Raw genomic sequence first — 23,897 nt, 5'->3', positions numbered from 1 at the left:
CAGCTCTAGTAGATGCACTTTTACACAAATAATCTGATTTTAAAGACCCATTCCCCTGACAATTTCGTTTTTTGTTTGATTTTTGCAGCACACCTGTGCAACCCTTGGTAGTTTCTTGCACTCTGCACAACTCCAAAGCATTAATATAGAGTTTTATACAGAGTTTAAATACTTGGCATGTACTGAGAATTTAACTACGTAAAACCTATATTCTTAGTTGACCAGGGCTCTATACTAGATCTAGTATTTCCCTCAAATCTCAAATCTCACCAAACAAGCTTGTGAGCTTGTAGAGCTGCTATTTTCGCCAAGGCTAGCGTTCAAGTGGTTAAACTATACCATGGGACATGTGGACAGTACAGGGACTTTTCTCATCTATCTACAAGTTTCCTATGGCGTTGTGGGCATCACTTACTGTCGATTTGATATTGGAATCAGGGATCAAATCGACAGGAAGTGATGCCCACAACGCCCTTGGAAACTTGTGGATAGTGTTTTGTAGTGGAGCTGGCCATGGTGCTGGACAGGTGAGATGTGCTTCGCCACTGTTTGTCTCTGTCCGTGGTTCTGAAGGATCTCAACTCCCAGATTCACCTTTTACTTGGCAGACTGCGTAGATATTGACCCTGAAAAGAAAATGAACTGGTCCTGAACTCATTCAACTTGTATCCATTGATGCTTGTGCAAGCGTGTGCATTGTTGTTTTCATTAAATACATTTACAGATTCTTGTGGATGCTGAGGCAATTGTCTTATCTTGTTATATCTCAGCCATGTGGAGAGAGTCAAGGGAGATAATTCTCCACAGGATTATTTTAGGGTTTGCTCACAATACCCTAAATAAACTCATGTGGGCGAGCTCTGCCTAATCCTCCATTTCCATTTTGTCAGGGGGCTTTCTGAAAGAAATTGGTCTAAACTAATTCTGCCCACAGGCGGATTTAGTTTTGGTCAGTATATACAGCCATGGTGGACCCTTTCTCAAGCTGCATTATTACTTCTAATTAGTTAAATTAAGAATTAGGTTTGTCCTCCTCTTCATTTAATTTATCCCCCGGTCATATCAGTTCATTTCTCCATTGCTTCCCTGGCTTACAGCATAATGCTGTGTGCATATACAGTACGTGCCTGTATGACCTCGGACACTGCTCAACCAAATGCTCAAACAACTGTTAGCGTGCATGCATGTACGTGTGTGTGTTCACAGTAATCACTTCCTCTGTGACCCTGTCCTCCTCATCAGAAATTAACTGCCCGGGTGTTGCAGTGGTAAAATAGCTGCCCACAACTGCAGAGTCTGGGGGTTCGAATCCACCGCGGTGCTTCCAACTTTGTTGAGTGTATACGAACACAATTGGACTGTGTTCAGGGGAGGGAAACCAGGTGGGGAGGGTGATATTTGTCACTGCACGTACTGCTACGGGCTGGGGCGGCACCTGTCAGCGGGGAGTGTTGGGCGGGAGGAGTAGGATGAAGGCTCTACAATGTAGGGTCTACATCCTCCTCGTGGGGGCTCCTCACTGGAAGGTGAGCCAGTAGAATAGAGCAGCAGTGACAACACACAGACATGTATGTGGGGAGGAATCAATTGCCATAACGACTAAATTGTGGAGAAAAAGGGATAAATATTTATTTTTACTGAGCAGTCAAATATTGACATTCCACTTTATCTGTATTGTGCTTTTCGAAACAGGGTTACAAAGTGCTTTACAAAACTACGATAAAAATCTCATGCAGCAACATTACAAGACATAAAAACATGGAAAAAAAGAAGCAATAGAATAAAAACTATGAAAAGGCCTTTATGAAAATTTCACAAGTGATTTGAAGGAAGGACGTTGCTAGCCTTGCTTAGATCATTAGATAGGGTGTTCCAAAGATTAGGTACCAGCGCTACAAAATCCTAATCGCTTCATAGGTGAGTTTTGGGAACAACCCAGAGGGCCCTATCTGAGAATCTAAGGCTGTGCTTAGGCTCATATGGGACCAGCATATCTAGGCCAGGCCTTTGTAACTTAAGGCTTTAAATGTCAGGGGGATGTCTGAGACATCCAGCACTATCAGAGAGACGTGACAGGATGCATATTGACAGCATCACCGATTTAAGTGGATTATACAGCTGTGTGTCATATGCGTAACAATGAAAATGTATGTTTGGATTAGCATATCTCTGCTGTTCGGCCGGAACCAGCTAAATCCAAAATGGTAATTGTTCAGGAAATGAAAAACAAAATATAAATTTTTCAGAAAATGAAGAAAACCTTATATTTTTAAAATAAAGCAATACTGCCTCATCAAACTTGGTATTGTGACTTTATATATTATCAGATACTTGCATGTGTCATTATATTATCACCACTTTACCCAAATCAAGCTCAAGTGGAGTTAGGAGTTCTGTCCAAACACAAATCCAGCGCAAGTGGAGTTAGGAGGTTTTGTCCATCATTGATAAGAACAGCTGGCAATGGATCTCAAAGCTCACAACACATCACAACGCATTGTGAGCTTGGAGATCAGCTATTTATGGTGAGCGCCATCCTCATATACTAAGTATAGATCAAGCTGAATTCTGTACTTAAACAACTTTTATTTTAACATGCATTGTAAACAACCATGGATCTAACTGTTACCACTGTTGTTCTTCTACAGTTGAGTGCAACAAACAATTCTGCCTCAATACTCAATCATGTATTTAACAAAAGTAATCATGGCACACCAACAATAAATAAATGGCATATAAATACAAAATACATTCATGAAAAATAGAATCTGTAGCCTATCAAATCTGTAGCCTACTGCACTAACAATAACAACCACAGTTGAATTTACCTATCATATACCTATCAACATTTTATTATCACACTGTTGTGTGTTGTGTTGTGTTGCGTGTGTGTGGTGGATGTTTCTTAGTGCTTTAGATTGTCATAAAAGCTGTGAAAGTCTTTTGGCATGATCTCCTTGAGCTCTTGGAGATGTTTGAAACAAACTCCTGCACACACTCATTCTCTGTCCATTAACATTTAAAAAGAAAACACGAGCAGATGACCTTTGTGAAGACACCCTTCTCCTCTTTACTGGGGTGACATCTATCAAACCTTGCACATACATTCTCTTCTCTTCCCAGTTTATGTTCTCCCAAAAGCATTGAAAAATCTTCTCCCTGTCTGCCTCATACAGAGCAGAGCTTCTCTGAGAGCCTGAGAGGAGGGGGGAGTTGTTTGTTTTTGACGGACAGTTTGAGGGTCCAATGGAGTTAGGAGTTTTCGTCAGAGGCGCTTTTTAATACTTTTCATATGTTATTATTAAAAAAAAAAATTACACAGATGTAGAGGGGGTTCAATAGCGTTGATTTATGAAAAAAAAAAAAAAACTGAAAATGGAGTTAGCTGGTCCCGGCTGGACACTGACGATATGTAAATTGAAAACAATAAAGGAACTAATTACCACCTAAAAGCTTTTATTAGTGAGTTAGGAGCAAAACCATGAGCAAAACCAATCAAGTCTCTGATGCCAACCCTTTTCCCCAGACAGTTGATTACAATGCAATGGTCAGATTAATGGTTAGTGTTTGTGCTGTGGAAGCATGGAAGCCGGACTGGAAATACACAAAAACACTATTAAATGTAATAGGAGATCAATTAAATGGACACAATCTTCAAAACATGTTTGATAAAATAGAAGCTTGGAAATTGGTCTAAATGTATGTAAAACCAGGGGGTCCAGTGTTGCCTTCTTGTGGTTGAACCAAGTCACTTTTAAGACTGGTACAAGCCAGTGACAGAGGACAATTTATCATAGATAGAATATTTGGGCCAATATTCTGTAATACCTCCTGTCACGGGGCAGCCCGTGCCCTATACATAGACACACTAAGAGGGAAGGGACTATTTGTAGCATATGATTTTTACCTGTATTCAATGTAGAAATGACACAGACTGCAGGGGTTCAAACTTTGTTTATTTAAACACTGTTTATTGGAACTGATCTGAAATGTTTGTTTGTCACCTGGTCTTTCCTCTGCAGTACTGGCACCCTCTAAATCTGACTGGTAACTGCCGAAACAGAGCAGGCTAGTCAATTGGGTTTAAGAAGGGGTGGAACGTGCCATGTACTGTAGAGGAGGAGGGGTGTTTGACTATGTTAATGAGCAAAGTATTTCTATGTCTTTTTGAAGTAAATGCAAACCCAAAATGGTGTTTAGTTTAAAGTACAACATCTATTTATGTGGTAGGTGATTTATTCATCAGATAGTTGTAAGCTTGTAGATAAGCTAATTTTGAGGTTAATTGGTTCTGTGCTTGTGGTAGGATCCACTCCCTATTTAAGGGAGGCTGCAAGTGACAGTCAGTTAGTTGAACTTGGCAAGCAAAGCGTTAACAGCCGTGAGACAGAGCTGCCAGGGCCCTTAGTTAAGGGATAGCCTTTTTGTGCAGTCACTGTATGGTTTGTTGTCTTTAGTTGTGCTTTAAGTAATTCTATAATTTTTGTAAGTCTATTTTTCCACGTTTTATTTATTTTTCATTATCTACCTGCTGCATATTGGACTGTTTCCCGGAGAATAAAACTCAACGATCTGCAAATTCTGAACTTGTTCGTTTTTGGAGCCTTGGCCGCTTGGTCAACCTTTACACCTCCTGCAGCAATCTTTTGGATAAAATAATAATAATAATACAAATAATTAATTAGACCTTAATTAGGGGGTGGGGCAGTTAGGGGTGTCTTGCTCTTGACACATTGATGGGGCTGGTAATTGGCCGCCCATAAATTATATCCAATCCTTAATATAATATCCAATGTTCAAGAAAAGGATGTTATATGAAAAATGGTTTTGTCCTGGGTTGTCATAGAACGGAACATAACACCAAGGTCTCTGGGCTCAGGGGAAATCTGCAGCCCAATCATCTCTATTTTATTTGTAACCTTTCACACCTTTTAAAGGAGGCCTCTAATGACTCAATAGGCAGTGGCCTGAATAAGAACCCTGGAGTTGTGACACTGCGAAGCAATTAGTAAGAACCTCTAGTATCCTTGACAGCAAGACTAATAAGCAGATATGTTATGATGATGTGACATGTGAGATTATAATTTTTCTGTTCAGTTCTCCGACAATGTCTTTTAATTTCCCTGGTAGGATAATTTAGCCAAGGCAAGGCATTTGGTTTCAATACTTAATTTTAAAAGGTGTAATGGAGTCATACATATTCAAACCAGATCAAATGCACTGTATGTCCCTTAGTGTGACTAGAATTAGAATCAGTGTAAAGAATGTAGAGTGAAAAAAAAAAATCGTGCAAGCTCTGATATGTACATTTATAGCATAAAAGGTAACATGAGGTTAGACATAAGGTGAAGGTTAAAACAAATAGCAGCTTTGCAATGTGTGAGGTACAGTAACAGATTATGGCATTTTTAGTCCACATGAGGTGAAAGAAGAAAATGCATCGGTTGGTCCACATAGGGAGGTAGTCTTCTGTCCGCATAAGATAACTAGAAAAGGACACTCCTCGGAGTGCAGAGCCCCGCCAGGCCGGGTTGCCTACCTGCAGGGCCTACAAAAATTGGAAGGCAGTCATAATAGCCAATTGGAATCTGCAAAATCTGACTGATAAGTCTTAATCACATGACTCCAGAGATAATATGTACTGATTTGTGTGAGTTTTGGACAAAATATGTAGTTGCAAAAAGTGTATTTTGAAAGAAACTTGGAGTTTATTTGGAGAATATGTGGACTTGTGTCATGATCCAAGGAATCCAAAGATTTTGATTGTACGACCTATGGTTTTATAGGCCAAAACGTGAAGTGAGGTGCAATAGGGCAGAGGTTCTTCCTTGGCCTACTGTGAGTGTGCATGCAAAGTTTCATGCCGATCACTCCAACGGTGCCTGAGATTAGCTGTTTACAGACAGACAGACAGACAGACAGACAAACAAGCTCACAGGAGAGAAAACATAATCGATAATAAAAAACACAGGTAAAATCGACATAGGAAAGTACTCTGCATATACGAATCAAATCCAGATGAAGAAAGGTAGGGAGGAAAAAGCACTCTATCATAAAGGGAAGTGTTCCAGTGTGGCAGACAGTCCAGCTTGGTGACAGGCGTCAGGTGGTGTTCAGGCTTTGTTAAGGCATTGTTCAGCAGAACCAGTAACAGTCTGAACAAGATAAGATTCATAGAGTTTAATAAAATATGTTTCCAAAAACAGAAGAGGGGCAGCAAACATGTACTGTACATGTACACTCAACACAGGCAAAGGAAAACAAATAAGGAGCAGACAAGAATCAGTAGGCAAAAGGTCAAAGTGGGCAAAGAGGGAGGTAACTGGGCTTATGAGGGAAGTGGGAACAGGTGGGTAGATTGGTGGGGCAGTCAGGTGGAGGAAATTCAGAGGGCATCTGGTGGCTTAGTGGAGAATAGCCATTGAGTTTATTTTATTTTATTATATGTCTTTCACGCCACTACATTTCAGAGACAAATATTTTGCTTTTGATTCCACTACAAAAATGGATGGAATGGCAGGGGTATACTTTGAAATACTGAGATTGAGTACTTTGTCCACCACTGAGAATTGCAAAAAAAAAGTGTCTCGAGAGAAGAGACAAAAGCTGATTGTGACAAAAAACTAAAATTAACTGAGACATACTAACTTTCCTAGACTGACTGATCAGCGCTGGTTGCCCTGCTTTGTAAAATGAATAAATTAATCACAATAATGATTCATTGTCAACATTATTACAGTATTATACTGTAACCTATTGTTCAGCACTACTATTGTTCAACACAAGGTTCAGTACATTCAAACAATTGAAACTTTAACAAACAGGATAAAACAGAAACAAACAGAGGGTTCAATGCAGGCATCATCCACCCACAAACGGTATCAACAAGGAGGACTACTGGATTCTTCAGTGCCACGGACAGAGTTTAGAAACCATAGACCTAAAAATTCATGGACAAAGTTATGCCCCTGGTTTCTACAGACCCGTTTTGAAGCCTGTTTTTCAGCAATTTCAAACCATAATTTACTAAACGCATATCATTATGATTTAAAAAATACTTTAAACTAGGGATTGAAAACAGTGTGTTTATGAAAAGTTTTACTACGGTAATAAAATTAAGTTATAAAGTCCGCCCAAACAGTCATTCAGCTGTATTGAGATTATATCTTACTGAGACCAGTAGAAGGTGAAATAGTGACATCTGCTGGGCCATTAATAGAAACAGCAGGCTGAACGAGAACCCAGAAGTGAGCTTCAATTCCAGCGAAGGGGGTTTTGCCATAGAGTTATAAGGGTTTTGCCTATGGGTTTTGCCCATAGACATTTAAAGGTAGACGCCTCCTTCGGCTCTGAGGCATCTGTATCTCGGGCACCATTTTAGAGGAGGCAAGCTTCCGTGTGTGTCACAGAGGGGGGGGCGCTCGGTAGGCCAATCAGAGGCAGGTGGGGGTGGGTCTTTTCGTAACCCAGCCCTTAACCCTTTAAGAGGCGGCCTCGCAGCAACTAGTCAGTTAGACGCGCTGAGATTGGCCAGTGGTCATCGTGCTGTGATTGGCCAGTCAACGTGCTGTGATTGGCCAGTAGTCACTTTGAATGGTAGCGTGCCTCCTCTAAAATGGCGGGCGCGACACAGGTCGCTCCAACAAACTGCAGAGGCCAATGAGGTATCTAGGTTTCTATATCTGTGGTTTTGCCCACAGACATATAAAGGTAGACGCCTCCTCCGACTCTGGGGCGTCTGTATCACGGCCGCCATATTAGAGGGGGCACGCTTCCTGACTACTGGCCAATCACAGCACGTCTTTTCAGAGACTTGTCAGAATCTAGTTGTATAAAAATACAACAATTATTGCCAGACCCAGGGGGTCAGGCCTACATGAGGCTTTGTCTGTCCCCTTTTGCTATCGTTTTCGTCCATATATGGACGAAAACGTTTTCTTACATGTCCCTCTAAGCCAAGCTTAGCGTGACGTAGTTTAGAAACCATTCAGATTTCCGGCCATTCAGATTTCAACCACTAGGGGTCTGGCAGTACCAGGTCCCCTGGTTCCCTTGTTTTTTATACAACTAGATTCTGACAAGTCCGGAAAAGACGCGCTGTGATGGAGTCAGGAAGCGTGCCCCCTCTAATATGACGGACGCGATACAGGTCGCTCCAATGAACTGCAGCGGCCAATGAGGTATCTAGGTTTCTATATTTTGCCCCTTGGTAGAAGCACATCTCACCTGTCCAGCACCATGGCCAGCTCTTCCCACTACTGCTACTACTATAGCTAATTGATCAACACCTCCCTTGTTTCTTAGGATAATTTGTAACTTGTGAACACATACATTATGTAGGCCTGACCTACCTGCACACATCTCTTGTTTTGCTACAGATCGTTTTTTTCTTTATCTCATAAAGTGGCTCAGAATGTTGCACAATCTTTTGCCATTTCCCCCCTGTGGTGTGACACTGGTGTCATGATATAGGCTATTACTCTGGGCCGCAATAAGGCTCTGTGTTGTGTGAGAGAAGTGAAAACATCAGTCATATTGATGTTTATGTGCAACAAAGTGTGCAGAAGCCCTTTTCATATAGCCCATATTTCACATGACTCATATAGCTATAGCCTAAAGAATGGCACGTAGCCTTCGAACCATCTTTCACAGACTAACTTAGAATATTAAATGGATCCAAAATCTCTCTTAAAAAATGGACAGTCTGGAGATAATGAATTTGTGTAGGCTATATTATGGCCAGGGCATCCATACAGCAAGACTATGTGTTCTCCATGGCATGAAATGCTTTGGGGTGACTCAATAGCCGAGGGAATAGGTTCCTGCCTGACAGCTATAAGTCCCTGGTTCAATCCCCGGCCGGCCGGATCATTTGCATATGTCACTAACCTGCTCTCTGTCCACATTTCCTGTCTCTCTCCTCACTGTATCTGTCTGAAAAGAGCATGGAAATCTAGACAGAAAGACATACAAGCTTTTGGCAATTCGATTTACTTCTCGGGCCAAATGTACCTTTGCGATAAGCCTACAGAATAATCCCGTCCATTCTCTCCCTTCTCTCTCTCTCTCTCTCTCTCTCTCTCTCTCTCTCTCTCTCTCTTTTCATTTCAAGGTCCATTAATTATTCGGCATTTGAGCCACGGACCACCATTTGATGAGATTTAGCCTCTCAGACCCAAGCCAAGACTTAGAATATTTTGTTATCGTTGGATACGATTGTATCCACAATTCCATGCTGTAATGATGTTGGTACCATAGGAGAGATAACAGGCAAACGTTGATCAAAAATAGCAATTATTTAATTAAGTAATAACAGATGTTTAACAACAATTTAACTCTTGACTTGAGCGCGTAAAATGAAACCAAATGGATCCGTAAGGGTTTTATTTTACACTCTCAAGAGTTAAAGATCTATAATGCTTAATAAGGGTCCATTTGGTTAGCAACTCGCCATCATTTAGCTGGGGACCACCTGGAACCCCCTCAAGGACCATCGGTGGTCCCCGGACCACTGGTTAAGAACCACTGCTTTTAGATCTAGCTACTTTGTCTCTCTCTCTCTCTCTCTCTCTCTCTCTCTCTCTCTCTCTCTCTCTCTCTCTCTCTCTCTCTCTCTCTCTCTCTCAGCCACTCTGCCCCCTGTGTCTCACACGTTTTTTTCTCGATACATTAACGAAGAATGCAATAGGCTGCGGACAGAAAGTTGCAGCGTTTATAACTCTATGATTGAGGGAGAAGCCGGTTGGTTGTCGCTCAGAGCGTCCAGATCAGCACCACGGACAGCGAAGCGCATCACTTCATTTATTGGGAGTACACTACATATAGTAGGCTATAGGCTAACCATATTGGATAACTACGTCGATAACTAAACTGTTAGCGAAGATTTTTATTTTTTTGGGAGCGCATATACGCACATTTTATTTTACTATATAGCCTAGTGTTTTGATGTTTCAGAGGAGTAAAGTCTTTCAAAGTCCGAGAAAGTAAGTAACTCTTCCGTTGATCCTTATTGTTTCAGTAAGATGAGCAGCATATAGCCTATAGTTAACCGCACGGAAATCATCTTAAAAACCTAGAGCAGTGGTTCTCAACCTTTTCAGGCGGTGACCCCCCAAAATAATCCTATTTGAACTGGGGACCCCACACTCTGACAAGCACTTGGAATTGTAGGAGTTGGGGCATACATTTTCAGTTCCACAGATAAATATTGTGAAAATAGCCGATCCACAAGCTCTCAATGCTTGTAGATGGCTAATTTCACAATTTCTGCCTCTTTCTTATATATTATTTGACAATTTGGCCAATGTTTGACCAGTTTGTATTTTACAGTTTGTTGATTACTTTTGATGCAGTAATATACTTTTTCTTTTCTTTCTTCTTGAGGTATTAAAAAGGTCTTAAAAGTCTTTAAATTGTCACTTTACTGTCATCTGGGGACCCCGCAAAAATTATGTCCCAACCCACAGGTTGAGAACCACTGATATAGCCTATAGTTAACCGCGTGAAAATCATCTTAAAACCCCACAGGTTCATTAGAGGAGATATTCTGCCTATTACTCAACACATCCATATAGACTTAAGTTCTACAGGTATGCAGCATCATAACATGTTGTTCTGGACTCGAAACATCTATAACTTGTTTGTGTGTTGTGCCTGAAAAGATGAAGCTTTATTAATCAGTGGCATCAAAACGATGTAATAATTAAAGATAAACTTGCAATAAGCTTGCTGCTTGCAGGAGAGACAACGGCAATGCTGTCACAATTGTCACGTTTCACGGCTCATTATCAGCTTTAGCGCGTAATTACGCGCCGGGACAAAACCACTGTTCTTTCTTGTGTCATTGATTGATTGATTGATTGATTGATTGATTGATTGATTGATTGAATACTTTATTTAGCAGTTTGCAACAAAAGCACATGAAGTACAGTTTTATACAAAGGGATGCTATAAAGGATGAAACCCATGAAAGCACTACAGTATGGCTTGTTTCCATTGGGGTCCTGTCAGAGTTGTGTGGTCGGTAAAAAAAAAGAAAGAAGAAAAAATAAATTACTGTCAGCCAGAATGTCATACTTTTAGAGGTGGATGGCACAACTTTAAAGGTATGTGTGTTAATGGTTGCATTTACTTTTGCACAGGCGTATGCAGTGTTATAGCCTCTGACATGAGCTGCAATTTCATGGTTGCGTGCCTGTCAGAGTGGTGCTTTTTGGTTTAGATTAATCACCTTCTCCAAGCATGCACACACGCATGCACAAGCACACACACACACACACACACACACACACACACACACACACACACACACACACACACACACACACAGTCACACACACACACACACACACACACACACACACACACACACACACACACACACACACACACACACACACACACACACACACACACACACACACACACACACACACACACACACACACAGCCTGCATTGCTGGTTACAGAAATGATTCTGTTATGCTACTCGATATGGATTCATAAGACACACACACACACGCACGCACGCACGCGCGCGCACGCACACACACACACACACACACACACACACACACACACACACACACACACACACACACACACACACACACACACACACACACACACACACACACACACACACACACACACACACACACACACACACACACACACAGCCTTCTATGCCTCCAGGCCTATCGGCCTGTCTGAGATAATTATGTGAACTTGATCTCTAGCTCTTATCCAAATCCTGCTGCCTCTATACTTTACTCATGTTAAGTTGATGATTACTTGTACATGATCAGATAAGATAATATCTGGCCAAATGTAACCATCTGTTCATTAATCATGATTATGTACTGTACCTACTCCAAATTATGCCTCTCAGTTCATTCTAGAACAGTGGTTCTCAACCTTTTCAGGCCTTGATTCCCCCAAAATAATCATATTTGGACTGGGGACCCCTCCCCCTGACAAGCACTTGGAATTGTATGAGTTGAGGCATTACATTTTGTTTGACTCGGTCAAAACATCAGCTGTTTTCTTTCTTACATTATTTGACAATTTGGCCAATGTTTGACCAGTCTTTTATAGTATAGTTTGTTGATTACGTTTGATGCAGAAATTGTATTTTTAAAAACGTCCTTAAATTGTCACATTACTGTAACCTGGGGACCCCCCTGGGGGTCCCGACCCAGAGGTTGAGAACCACAGTTCATCTCTCCCGGTGTACCGAGGCTCTTCAAACCACTGATCCAAAGAAATCTACTAGACAAGTTGGGTCTTTTGGGCTTTTATTCTATTTCATCTATCTGTTCCACTATTGCTGAGCCACTAACACCCTGTTTTACCTTTCTATTTCTACTGTGCAGTTCCTAGAGTCTGGAAAATGACTCATGTTTTCCCTCTGTATAAGGGTGGAGAAAAGAGTGATCCAAATAGACCAATATCCAAATAGTTTGGCTAAAAATTCACTGTCACTGGTAAATTATCAACGTTTCTCATATTTCTCACTGCAAACTCTGGGTTCAGACCTTTGCGCAGCAATGTTTCTGTCACCGCTTTTGTTGTGACTGACCTTGTCAATGCCTTGGATGAGAAAATAACATTGTGCCGCTATCTTTGTCTCCAGTGCATTTGACACTGTTGATCATTACTTGCTTTTACATATTGTAATGACCGGTGGGTTTCTGATCTGAAGTAGAACCCATGACCATCATTTGTTATTCATAACACCCCGCACAATAACAACTTACTCAAAGGCGCAATGTAACTACCGCTATCACCCATGGTGTTTCCCTAAAACACACAACATGAATTATAAATGAACGACATGAAACAGCATAGCACATTAATCCCCATCACACATTTCCACCTAGAAAGGGGTGCTCCGCAGAGCACATACTCTGCCAGGCTGGGTTGCCTATACTCAGTGTTTTGTATAAGTTGTGGGATACAGCCCTCAGGAGTAAATGAAGCTCCTTGGGGAAATAGTGTCCCTACGACATGGTTAAAATCTTCATATTTGTGGTGCACCTACAGTATAGGCATACGAGAAAGTGCTTTTGTAGGCACACTCTATAGAGATCCCATAACAAACAATTCCAATGTGGGGTTAATTGGATGTTTAGTTCATTTGTGATGGCCCCTATGGGTCTAAGTGAAAGCAAGCCCGTCGGTATGAAGTATCAAAAATTGGTATGATACATGTTATCATATTATGACTCCAGAGAGTGTGAGGTGATTTTTTTGTACAAAATCAGACTGGTGCAGGGTCATGTCATGGGGTTGCATTCTTTGAATTCTTAGTCTTCTGGACCACATCATACTTGCTCCAACGACTGGCTGTCACTGCAAGTCCCTACAGTTTGTACTCAGCTTGGAAGTTCTGCCTTTTGTTTTTATGCTGTGACTGCCTCAAAGTCTTTCCAGGGCACCCAAAATATTTAACTTTAGTTGTTCTTGGACAATTAAAAAAATGTTATCTCTGTTTTTTGTTTTTGGGCGGTGTAGCCGCCCCTATAAGTGGGGTTGGGACACCTCATTAGTACACATTTGCTGTACTGTGATTGGCTCATTAGTACACCCCTAGCTGTACTGTGATTGGCTGACTCTATTGGCTGACTCTATCCAGCACTGTGATTGGCTAGCGAGACACATGATGACATTAATAACCTATAAATAGGACTATGCACTTTTTTTTTTTAAGTGAGCTTCCATCATTGTGATGACCACTGTGATGACCACACCGCCCACTTCACACTGGGTGTGATTTAAAAAAAAAATCTTTATCTTGTCTTTTACTCGATCACAGGATCTCTGGCTTATAGGCACAGTGGACTAACCACTACTCTACAGCCAGACTATCTTGTCTTTTAAATCTACATTGATTATTGATTGTTTTTTCTTCATCTTGTATTATTAAATATTGTTTTATACCCTTTTATACTCCTTAATTTTACTCAACATCATTGTAAATTAGGGCCAGCCCTCAGTGACCTTATGGAGTTTAAATAAAGGCAATATACCCACACGCGTGCCCACTGCCCATGTGCACATGCATGTGTGCGCGCGCGCGCCCGCGCACACACACACGCACACACACATTTGATTTGATTTGATTTTATTAGACGTTATACAGGAAAAAAACACATGTTACATCATGTTCATCGTGGAAACGTCAAGGATACAGACACATAAAAATCTTGCGACTTATTTTCCTTGTGGTCCTTGGTCTGAGACAAGCAACACTGCAACAAAATACATACACACACACTTTCCGGATCTGTGTGGTGCAAAAGAAGGGTAGGAAAATAATTACTTCACTCTGTGTGAAGAAGGAAATAACACAGTAAAGACTGTATGAAGACCTACAGTAGACACAGTGTTTATCTCTTCCTCCATTAAGGTTACCATATGGAGCCTCTAAACCAGACGGGCTGGGAGACCCTATCAGCAGACTTCAACTCTTCTTCTCCAGCAACATCCTCCTCCTTCCTGTCTTTGCCCCCTCCCTTCTTCTCCAACCTGTCCTCCAATGTATCAACTCGGAGCATGCCGTTCCAGGGCAGCAGCACGCTGGTAACGGCGGTCATCTCTCTGACCGTCTTTGTGGTGGGGCTGACGGGCAATACCCTGGCCATCTACGTGGTGCTCCGCTATGCTAAGATGAAGACCGTAACCAACATCTACATCTTCAACCTGGCCATGGCCGACGAGCTGTACATCATAGGTCTCCCCTTCCTCACGGCGCAGAACGTACTCTCCTACTGGCCCTTTGGCTCGTTCCTGTGCCGCGTCGTTATGACTGCAGACTCCATGAACCAGTTCACGTCCATATTCTGCCTGACGGTGATGTCTATCGACCGCTACCTGGCTGTGGTGCACCCCATCCGGAGCACCAAGTGGCGGCACCCCCGAGTGGCCAAGGTGGTGAGCGCGGCCGTGTGGGCCGTGTCCTTTGTGGTGGTTCTCCCTGTGGTCATCTTCTCTGATGTTCAGGTAGAGAAACAGCATTTACTGTCATTATAATGCATTTAGAGGGTTTAGAGGGTTTTTCTTGAATACAACTTAGAGAGACAAAAAAACAGACACTACTTTATCGCACCTTGACACAACTAAACATCTTCTCCCCTCAGGAAATGTTTAACTCATGTAACATGAACTGGCCAGAGCCCAAGGACGTGTGGTCAACAGCCTTCATTCTCTACACTGCAACACTTGGCTTCTTTGGGCCACTGCTTGTCATCTGTCTCTGCTACTTGCTCATCGTTATCAAGGTGTGTATGTGTGTGTGTGTGTGTGTGTGTGTAATGCATGTGTATACTGTGTGTATGTAAAAAAAAAAGTGCTGTGTGGATGAATAGCTACTATTTGTAAGAAATCATCATTGTCATTTTCATCATTACCAAAATCATCTTCTCAGCATCATCATCACCATCATTATCATCATCATCATCATCATCATCAAACTCTTCCTCCTTGTTCTCAACATTATTATCATTATGTATCATTGTTATCTTATGCGTGTGTAATGCATGTGTATACTGTGTGTATGTGTATACTGTGTGTATATGAATAGCTACTATTTGTAAGAAATCATCATTGTCATTTTCATCATTACCATAATCATCTTCTCAGCATCATCATCACCATCATTATCATCATCATCATCATCATCATCATCAACGTCCTCATTCTCATCTTGATCATTATCATCATCATTATGCTGCCTTGGTTACTCTGTCATCGTCATTCTCATCTACGTCCCCATCGTCACGACCATCCTCAATCTTCTCCATGTCGACCTTCATCATCCTCTCCCTCAGCCTCCAATCTCCCTCCATCGTTCTCCGTTCTTCTTTCTCTTCCTCCATCCAGGTGAAGTCGTCGGGGGCGCGGGCAGGCTTCACCAAGCGCCGGAGGTCAGAGCGGAAGGTGACTAGGATGGTGGTGGTGATCGTGGTGGTGTTTGTTCTCTGCTGGCTGCCGTTCTTCATCATCAACATGGTCAACCTGGTGTTCATCATCCCGGAGTCCAGCGTCTCCGCCGGCATATACTTCTTCTCTGTCATCCTGTCCTACGCCAACTCCTGTGCCAACCCACTGCTCTACGGCTTCCTGTCGGACAACTTCAAGCAGAGCTTCAGAAAGGTATTGACTGCCGTGCCGCTAGGACTCTATCACGCGGGCTCACGCACGCACGCGCACATGCACACGCACACGCGCGCACACACACACACACACACACACACACACACACACACACACACACACACACACACACACACACACACACACACACACACACACACACACACACACACACACACACACTCGGCCTAGTAGTTTGAGATATTAGCCCTGTCCATTTTTACACTTAAAAAAACAAGGATTTGACTGTGTACATGTTGGGCTACAGGTGCTGTGTGTGCGGAGTCTTAAACGTAAGGCCAATGGTGTAGAAGATGGGGATCCGAGTGCCCCGCGTACAGAGAAGAGCACTGCACACGACTCCTTCCTATCCCCCCAAAACCAGGACTACCATGACCTCCAGAGCAGCCAGGTGTGTGTTCTGCATGGGTCTGAATGTGTATTTGTTGTGTTTGCATGCATGGACATTTCTCTCTCTCTCTCTCTTTCTCTCTGTGTGTGTGTGTGTGTGTGTGTGTGTGTGTGTGTGTGTGTGTGTGTGTGTGTGTGTGTGTTACACCAATATGCTTGTGTTCTGGATTAATTTAATTGAATGATATTATAATTCAATTATCGGTTATAGCAAAGCAAACGCAGAACATTTTATTTGTCCTTGATAAGCTTAACTGGCAAGTTTGTGGCAACTGCTGATAAAAACACAATTTATTGACACAAGGAATTAACAGTCACACTTTTGTGGATTACAGAAAAATTTTAATGACAATCACATTTACAATCATTTACTTCAGAAGTGTTGCGCTGAGGCGCTTGGACACTATACCCGACGTTTGCATCATACACTCAAGTCTTTGATTGCCTTTCAATAAAACCATATTTGATAGACATAATTATCACCCACATGTTACTGATTCCTGCGCAATGGATTAATAAAACTGAAGTGTTTTTGGAGCGAATGGCATCATTGTCTTCTTTGAATAGACTATCATCTTATATAAACACATTTGACACAAGGAATTGACACTCTCACTTCTGCTGATTATAGGAAAATTAGAATCCCAGAGATTCGTTGAGAATTGAGGAGTGAGGGTGACCTCTTAAACGCCCAGCCTGATTTCCAACATGTCCATTGCAGTCGTTCTCTACCAAACAGATTTGGCATATCCACACACTTTCCCATACGTGTGTGGGCAAGATAGCAATTTTAGGGATAGTGCAACAACCCGCCCATGGCCACACCTCCAGGCGCAAATAACGGCGTCGCCGTTAAGAGACCACACCTCTATAGCGGGTAGTGCGGCCATTTTCCATTTTCCAATTGGGAACGGTTTTAGGTTGGATTTAGGGTTAGGATTAGACATTTAGAAGTTAGGTTTAGGGGTTAGGGTTAGAGTTATGCCTGATTTATACTTAATTGCACGCCGGTGTCACACACCAAAAATAACAGATATACAAGCTTTGTGAGCTGGTAAATGGCATTCATAAAATCAGCACCCTAAAAAGCTGATGTCTTTATATAGTAATGCAAACATGTGTGTTTGAACGCGTATGTGCGTTTTTGGAGTACACATTTCAGTGAGACGGAGAAAAACTGGTGATGCAATCACAGGAAATGTTTGGTGGCTGCACAGCTGAGGCAGATGAGGTTTGACGATTTAGTGTTGTGCTGCTGCTGACAGTGCTCTAGGGACTGCTGGGAGTATGCTTTTTAGTGGTACCTAACCTCGGTCGGCCTTGTCCGACCGACAGAGGCATTCTTGTACTGCTATAAGAGACCACACCTCTACTTAAGTTTAACGATTTATTGAAATGTAACGAGATGAATGTGAAACGGGATGAGGAACCCAAGGTAGGGCGAGACTCAGGGTGGGGGCATAGTCTCAGGAGCTGACGGCCATCGTTGCTCTACTCGGGGAGCGGTCGGCCGTCTCTGCCCCCGGGGCTTCGCTGCGTTGGAGACCTCGAAGCAGCATGGAGATATGGAGGTGAGAGATGATCCGTTGATTAGCTTGAGGAACACATTTTTACTGCTGAGGTAGATGTGCAGGGTAGAGGTGCGGAGATGGAGGTGAGAATGAGCGGGGGTAATGAATGCTGCGATGACAAAGGTGATGCCTGAGATGGTGTGACATTTTTTTAAGGTGTTCTATACAGTGAGGTGAGTAGTGAGGGAGGAGAAACACGTGAACTCGGAGCGACGTAGGAAGCCTAAAAGCAAGTCTGGACATGCTTTTGAATGACGAGTCGATCGGATGGGGAGAGGTAGCCGGCACGAAGAGTCCGAAGGCAGTTGAGGAGTCGGTTGGCAGTGAACTGGGGGCGTATGGGAGGAAGCAGCATGGATATATGGGATGAGAGATGGCCGTGCATGGAGATCCTGTGATTAGTTTGAAGAAGAAGTTGAGACCGCTGAGGTAGACGTGAAGGGTAGAATCCTTTGATTAGCATAACGTTGGCGGAGGGTGAAGTGTTGCAGAGACGTAGCTTGAGAGGGTCCGGGATGCAAAGCCCTTGAGGATGTGGTGATGATGTGGCTGGTTAATTAGGAGTTGTAGCTGCGGGTTCAGGTGATAAAATAAATGGTAAATGGTGCTTTTATACTGTATAGTGCTTTTATCCAAAGCGCTTTACATAGATTGTGCATTACATTCACCCATTCACACACACATGGCGGAGGAAACCATGCAAGGCACCAACCTGCTCATCGGGAGTAATTAGGGGTTCAGCGTCTTGCTCAAGGACACTTCAACACTAACTCTGGGCGAGCCCGGGATCGAACTGGGAACCTCATGGTTGCCATCCAGCCACTCTACCCCTGAGCCGCTGCCGTCCCTAGGTGATGCGACTGTCGTAGAAAATGGAAGAACTCAGATGAAGGTCTGAAAACTTCAATACTATGAATACAGCTATGAAGTTATGGTGGCTGGGGACGAGCTGAACAGAGGTTGGACTGGTGGGTGACGGAGGTCCAAAACGAAGACGGAGGAATGTCAGGGGAGTTGGAACAAACTTTATGTTAGTGTCGATTGTGGCTGTTGACTGAGTGAAATAGGATGCTTTTGTGCGTCTATTCATGACTGTGGCTGTGTTGAATGAGTGAATTAGCATGCGTCTGTACGGCCATTCGTGGCCCCAAAAAGAACATGGCGATTGGGTAAATCTCGCAGAGTGCGGATGATGGATAGAGTGCGTCTATCCATCTCTCGGGGGGCCAGGCGGAGGCAAACCAATGGCCCCTGCCAGCAGTCGCCAAGCTGTGTGGATGGAGCTGGATGTCGTTGGGGAAAGTGACAAAGTGTTGTACAATTTACAATTTAGCAGACACTCTTAATCCAGAGAGATTTACAGTAAGCAAGGACAACACAAGGTAATACATAAAATCCATAGAAATAGTATTCTAGGATCATAGCTAAACCAAGAACATCAGTCTAATAGTAGAATATCCCAAAAAATCTATAATCTGTACATCGAAACTATAAACACTATAGGATGCCAGGTCAACAATGACCTGACATCTGTCTATATAACATGCTATCTAAATTTAAATTTAATCTACATTTAAGCCTTATAAGCCTGCAAGGTAGTCGAGGCTAGGGCTAGTGCTACGGGCTAAGGCGTAGTCTGAAGAGGTGAGTCTTCAGATTACGGCGGAAGATTGCGAGTGAGTCTGCAGTTCTAACTGCAATGGGGAGTTAATTCCACAGTTTTGGAGCCAGAGGGGAGAAGAGTCTAGGACGTGTGGAGCGTTGTCCCGGATGTGTTAACGAAGGTTCTGACAGCTGTAGAAGGTCGTTCCATTTGTAGGGGAGATGGTACCAGAGGCAATGGTCCATGAGACAGGAGTGGTCGAGGGTGCAAAGTGCGAAGTTGAGGTGGTCTAGGTTGGAAGAGGGCGAGGCGCGGTGCGTCTGCCAGCGTACAGGAGAGGGAGGGGGGGGGGGTAGTTGGAAGAACGAACGTGATTGGAAGAGGGTGAGGCACGGGGAAGTGCCCACCGACGTGAAAGTGTGTGGGGGGGGGGGGGGCAGGGTGCAAAGGGGAGGGGGATAGAGCAGGAGAGGGTGGACGAGGAGAAGGAAGGAAACAGAGGGAGGATGGGAGGGAAGAACAAGGGGGAAGAAGGGGTGGAAGCGTGGCGGCACGCGTGCTCGAGGTCTACATGAGAGGGGACAGGAATGTCCTTGTCAAGCGTGCAGGTGCACCGTACAGACAGCGAATAGGTCTGCCTGGTCTTTGGCTGAGTGGCTGGACTCGACATCGACCAGTGAGAGGAGGAGGGGACTCCTCAGAGTGAAGCTCAAAGCTGCAGACTGAAAACCCACGTTCGGTCTGTCGTGAAGCAGAACAAACAAGTCGGTCGAGGGATCACAGGGGTATTTATACTGTGGGGATTGCAACAAGGATTGGCTGTGGTAGATAGGGAGACGATTGAGAAGGGGGAGTGGCCGTGATAAGATAAGGGTGGTCTCTACTCCCGAACCTGTGTTGAACACAACTTCATATTTGTGAGAACTTTAGACTGATTATATTTGGCTACATTCATTCCCTAAACTCTAAACCTATAATGTTCCTGATGATTCTATTCGACATAACATTTTGTTTCTCACAAAGATAGCAGTACAAGGACACACACACGCGCATGTGCCAAACAGCCAATGGCCTCACGCGTCGACTAGTACGCTGTTTCAGTTGCAAACTGATACTGTTGAAATTGTTTGTAATGTATTTTGAATGAGAAATTGTATGTAGTACAGTACTTGTATTTTTGGTTTCAAAACCATGTCAATATTAAACGTAGCTAGCTTAGCTCAGATTATCTTAGTTTAGCTTAGCATAGTTTAGCTTGTCAAGACGAGCTAATGCGAGTCGATGAGAATGCGTGTCAGGCACAGGTCCCCACTGGGGACCTGTGCCTGACACGCAGTCTCCCCAGGCTCTCCCCAGGCTTTTTTTTTTAATCATTCAAGCTTGGGAGAAAACATCCACTCATTATTTATGACAGGTTAAGGGATAGGATAATCCGTTATTAATACCCAAGGGAGTAAATTCAGGGTGTTACAGCAGCAAAGACTAAAAGTAAGAAAGTGCACAACAATAAACAATAAATACAGCAATAAATACAACAATATTGACTTATTCACACACTCACCTACTTGCTCATCATTCACGCGTGCACGCACGCGCACACACACACACACACACACACACACACACACACACACACACACACACACACACACACACACACACACATGCACACACACACATGCATGCACACATTGTCCTGAGGCACTGGTGTTTCCTTGTCTCTGCAGGGCATCCAGTTGGAGCCCGTTAGGAACACAGAGGTGGAGTCAAGACCCTCAGGGCCAACAGAGATTGGACAGACCACTCTTTAAACTTTTAAACTATTTTCTCTTTCTTTTTTCTTTTCGTTTTTTCTTTTTTCTTCCATCTTTCACCTTCTCTCTTCCTTTCCCTTCACCTTCACCCCTTTGTTTTCTCTTCCTCCACATTTGACCTTCTCTCATCACGCTTCTGTTATTCCCTGTATCTCAACTGCCTCCTCTTGTTTTTCTCTATTTGTGTTTCTCCATCATTATCCTCCTCTCTCTCTCTCTCTCTCTCTCTCTCTCTCTCTCTCTCTCTCTCTCTCTCTCTCTCTCTCTGCTGTCAACTGAAGGTATCTCCTCACCCTCCAGCCTTGCTCGCCTCTCACACAGCAGATGCAGACCTGCACCCCTCACCCACAACTGGCCATACCCCCTCACCCGCCACTGGCCCTGCCTCTTCCCCCGGCGCAGGACCGGCCCAGCGCACCTACACGGTGAACCCGGTTACCACCACAGTGACCACAGTTTGCCCATTGCCTAAGGCGATAGTCCCGGCTGTAACACCAACCATGCCTTCAACCATTCCCTCAGCAGCAGACAGGAATCGTGATCTTTAAGATCTTGGCCTTACAACTTCGGGAAACGGGGAAGTGGAAGAAGACAGGTTCGAAAGGAGGAGCTTTGTGAGAGCGATTTCTACGGAGCAAAACAGAGAGCGATGGAGATGAGTAGAGTTGTGGGGCAGGGTTTGGAGGATGTGGTGTGATGACTTTTGGTATTTTCAGGACCAGAAAAGGGCTGATTATCTGCAGTGCAGTAGCGGGATGGGTTGGATTAGGCTGAATATATTCATGACTGATGTCCTTGTGCAGGAGGTGAAAACTGCAGAGTAATCAGACCGCCAAGAGCAGATGTCATGATATGTGTGATAACAATCGATCTCATTGACCAATCAGTAAGCCTTTTATGAAAGCCAAAACCTTTAAAGCATATTTATAATGATTTATAACAATAAATAATCACATACAAGAAAGTACATTTAAATTGATTGAGAGCAACATCATTAACCCCCTTGTACACAAACCCCCACATGTTTACTCAACCACCACGCCAGATGGAAAAACATCCAGGATGATATACATTGAATATTTGCTGCCCAGTAATAGAACCAAAAGTAGGGGAATGCCATACCAATGAGATGCTTAGGTCTCTAAATGTATCCTTTACGTATTCTGGGATGTTTATTACACCAAATATATGTTGAGACTACAGAATCCAAGATCTGTGAGAGAAAGAAAAGACAGTGGAATGAAAATGGGTACAAGAATTTGAGGAGCGTGCCATTTTAAACAGAATTAACTGGTTAACTCATTAAGATATCAAGGTGCCTCTCCGGTTTGCTGTAGGTCTTGCACCAGTGTACCTGCTCCAACATAGGGCCTAGAAAGAGAGAAAAAGAAATCGAACAACTTATTTCCTATGCAGACAGTGTGGATTTTACATCTCTCGTACTTGCTAGTTAGGAATAAGTTATGCACACTCATACATAATGCATTATGTATAATGTATAACCTTTTTTTTCCGTATCGTTCATCGTTCAGGGAGCTTTTCACATTTCCCCCTGCCGATCTTGGTTTGGACACACACAATCCTCAGTGTTACTTTGACTCTGAGCTCTGAGAGTTATAATTAGTGTCCATTTATACACTCTCACTCAGTTATCGCTGTGTGTGACTCACAGTTGTTTTGGTATGCCTTGTGCAGACATAGCCGCCGATAGCCAGCCCTGTTCTACTTTGGTAAAAGGAAAGTGGGGACAAGATTGCATTAGTTTTTTTAGAGCTTTTCCATTACATGGTACCAGCTTACACCCTTCCCGTGTGGATCCCAAGTACCACATGATTCGATGTTTTGGTATCCCCTCGATTGAGGTTCCAAGTGAGCTGATACGATGCCAAAACAGTGAGGTGAAAACACTGCAGACTGCTGATTTATCAGAGAGAATCCTCATTAGTATCATCACTGTGTCATTTTGTCATTGCATCACTGCATCATCAATGCCATGACATACGGCTAAATACAATTTACACCATGTACCCTCTATGTCTGTCTCTCTCCCACCCTCCCTCTCTGTCAGTCTTCCCTAACATGCGGAATATATTAGGGCTGTAACCATATCAAAACCTCCACGGTCCATGATACGATATCTATCACAATATTAAAAAAGACAAATGAGCTGTGACATGGCTCTGAGTAGCTTGTGTAATCCACCCATCTGTGGTTAATGAGTTGCTCTTTGCTTGTTTGAGGCTTTACTAATTGTCACTTGAGCTTTTGTCTCTTGGTACAGAGCCAGTAGCACTGTTTAATTTAAGTTTGGCCATGATGGAATTTTACAGCGTAATTTGCAAA

At 43.2% G+C, this 23,897-nt stretch overlaps 1 protein-coding gene across 1 annotated transcript; it reads left to right on the top strand.

Moving 5' to 3' along the window:
- Positions 1–14,418: 14,418 nt before the first annotated feature.
- On the top strand, positions 14,419–22,102 carry LOC308095395 (somatostatin-like receptor.1; the record flags this gene model as incomplete). The annotated part of the gene is made up of 5 exons (XM_080442454.1): positions 14,419–15,003; positions 15,141–15,281; positions 15,883–16,155; positions 16,424–16,567; positions 21,836–22,102. The coding sequence occupies 5 exons, from the start codon at positions 14,419–14,421 to the stop codon at positions 22,100–22,102; spliced, it is 1,410 nt and encodes a 469-aa protein (XP_080298580.1).
- Between the last annotated feature and the right edge of the window lie 1,795 nt (positions 22,103–23,897).

The sequence above is a fragment of the Gymnoscopelus braueri genome, assembly GCF_963280865.1.
Source record: "Gymnoscopelus braueri genome assembly, chromosome: 2".
In the NCBI taxonomy this organism is placed as follows: Eukaryota; Metazoa; Chordata; class Actinopteri; order Myctophiformes; family Myctophidae; genus Gymnoscopelus; species Gymnoscopelus braueri.
The sequence above is the reverse complement of the archived record's forward strand: the minus strand, read 5'-3'. Positions and strand labels throughout refer to the sequence as shown.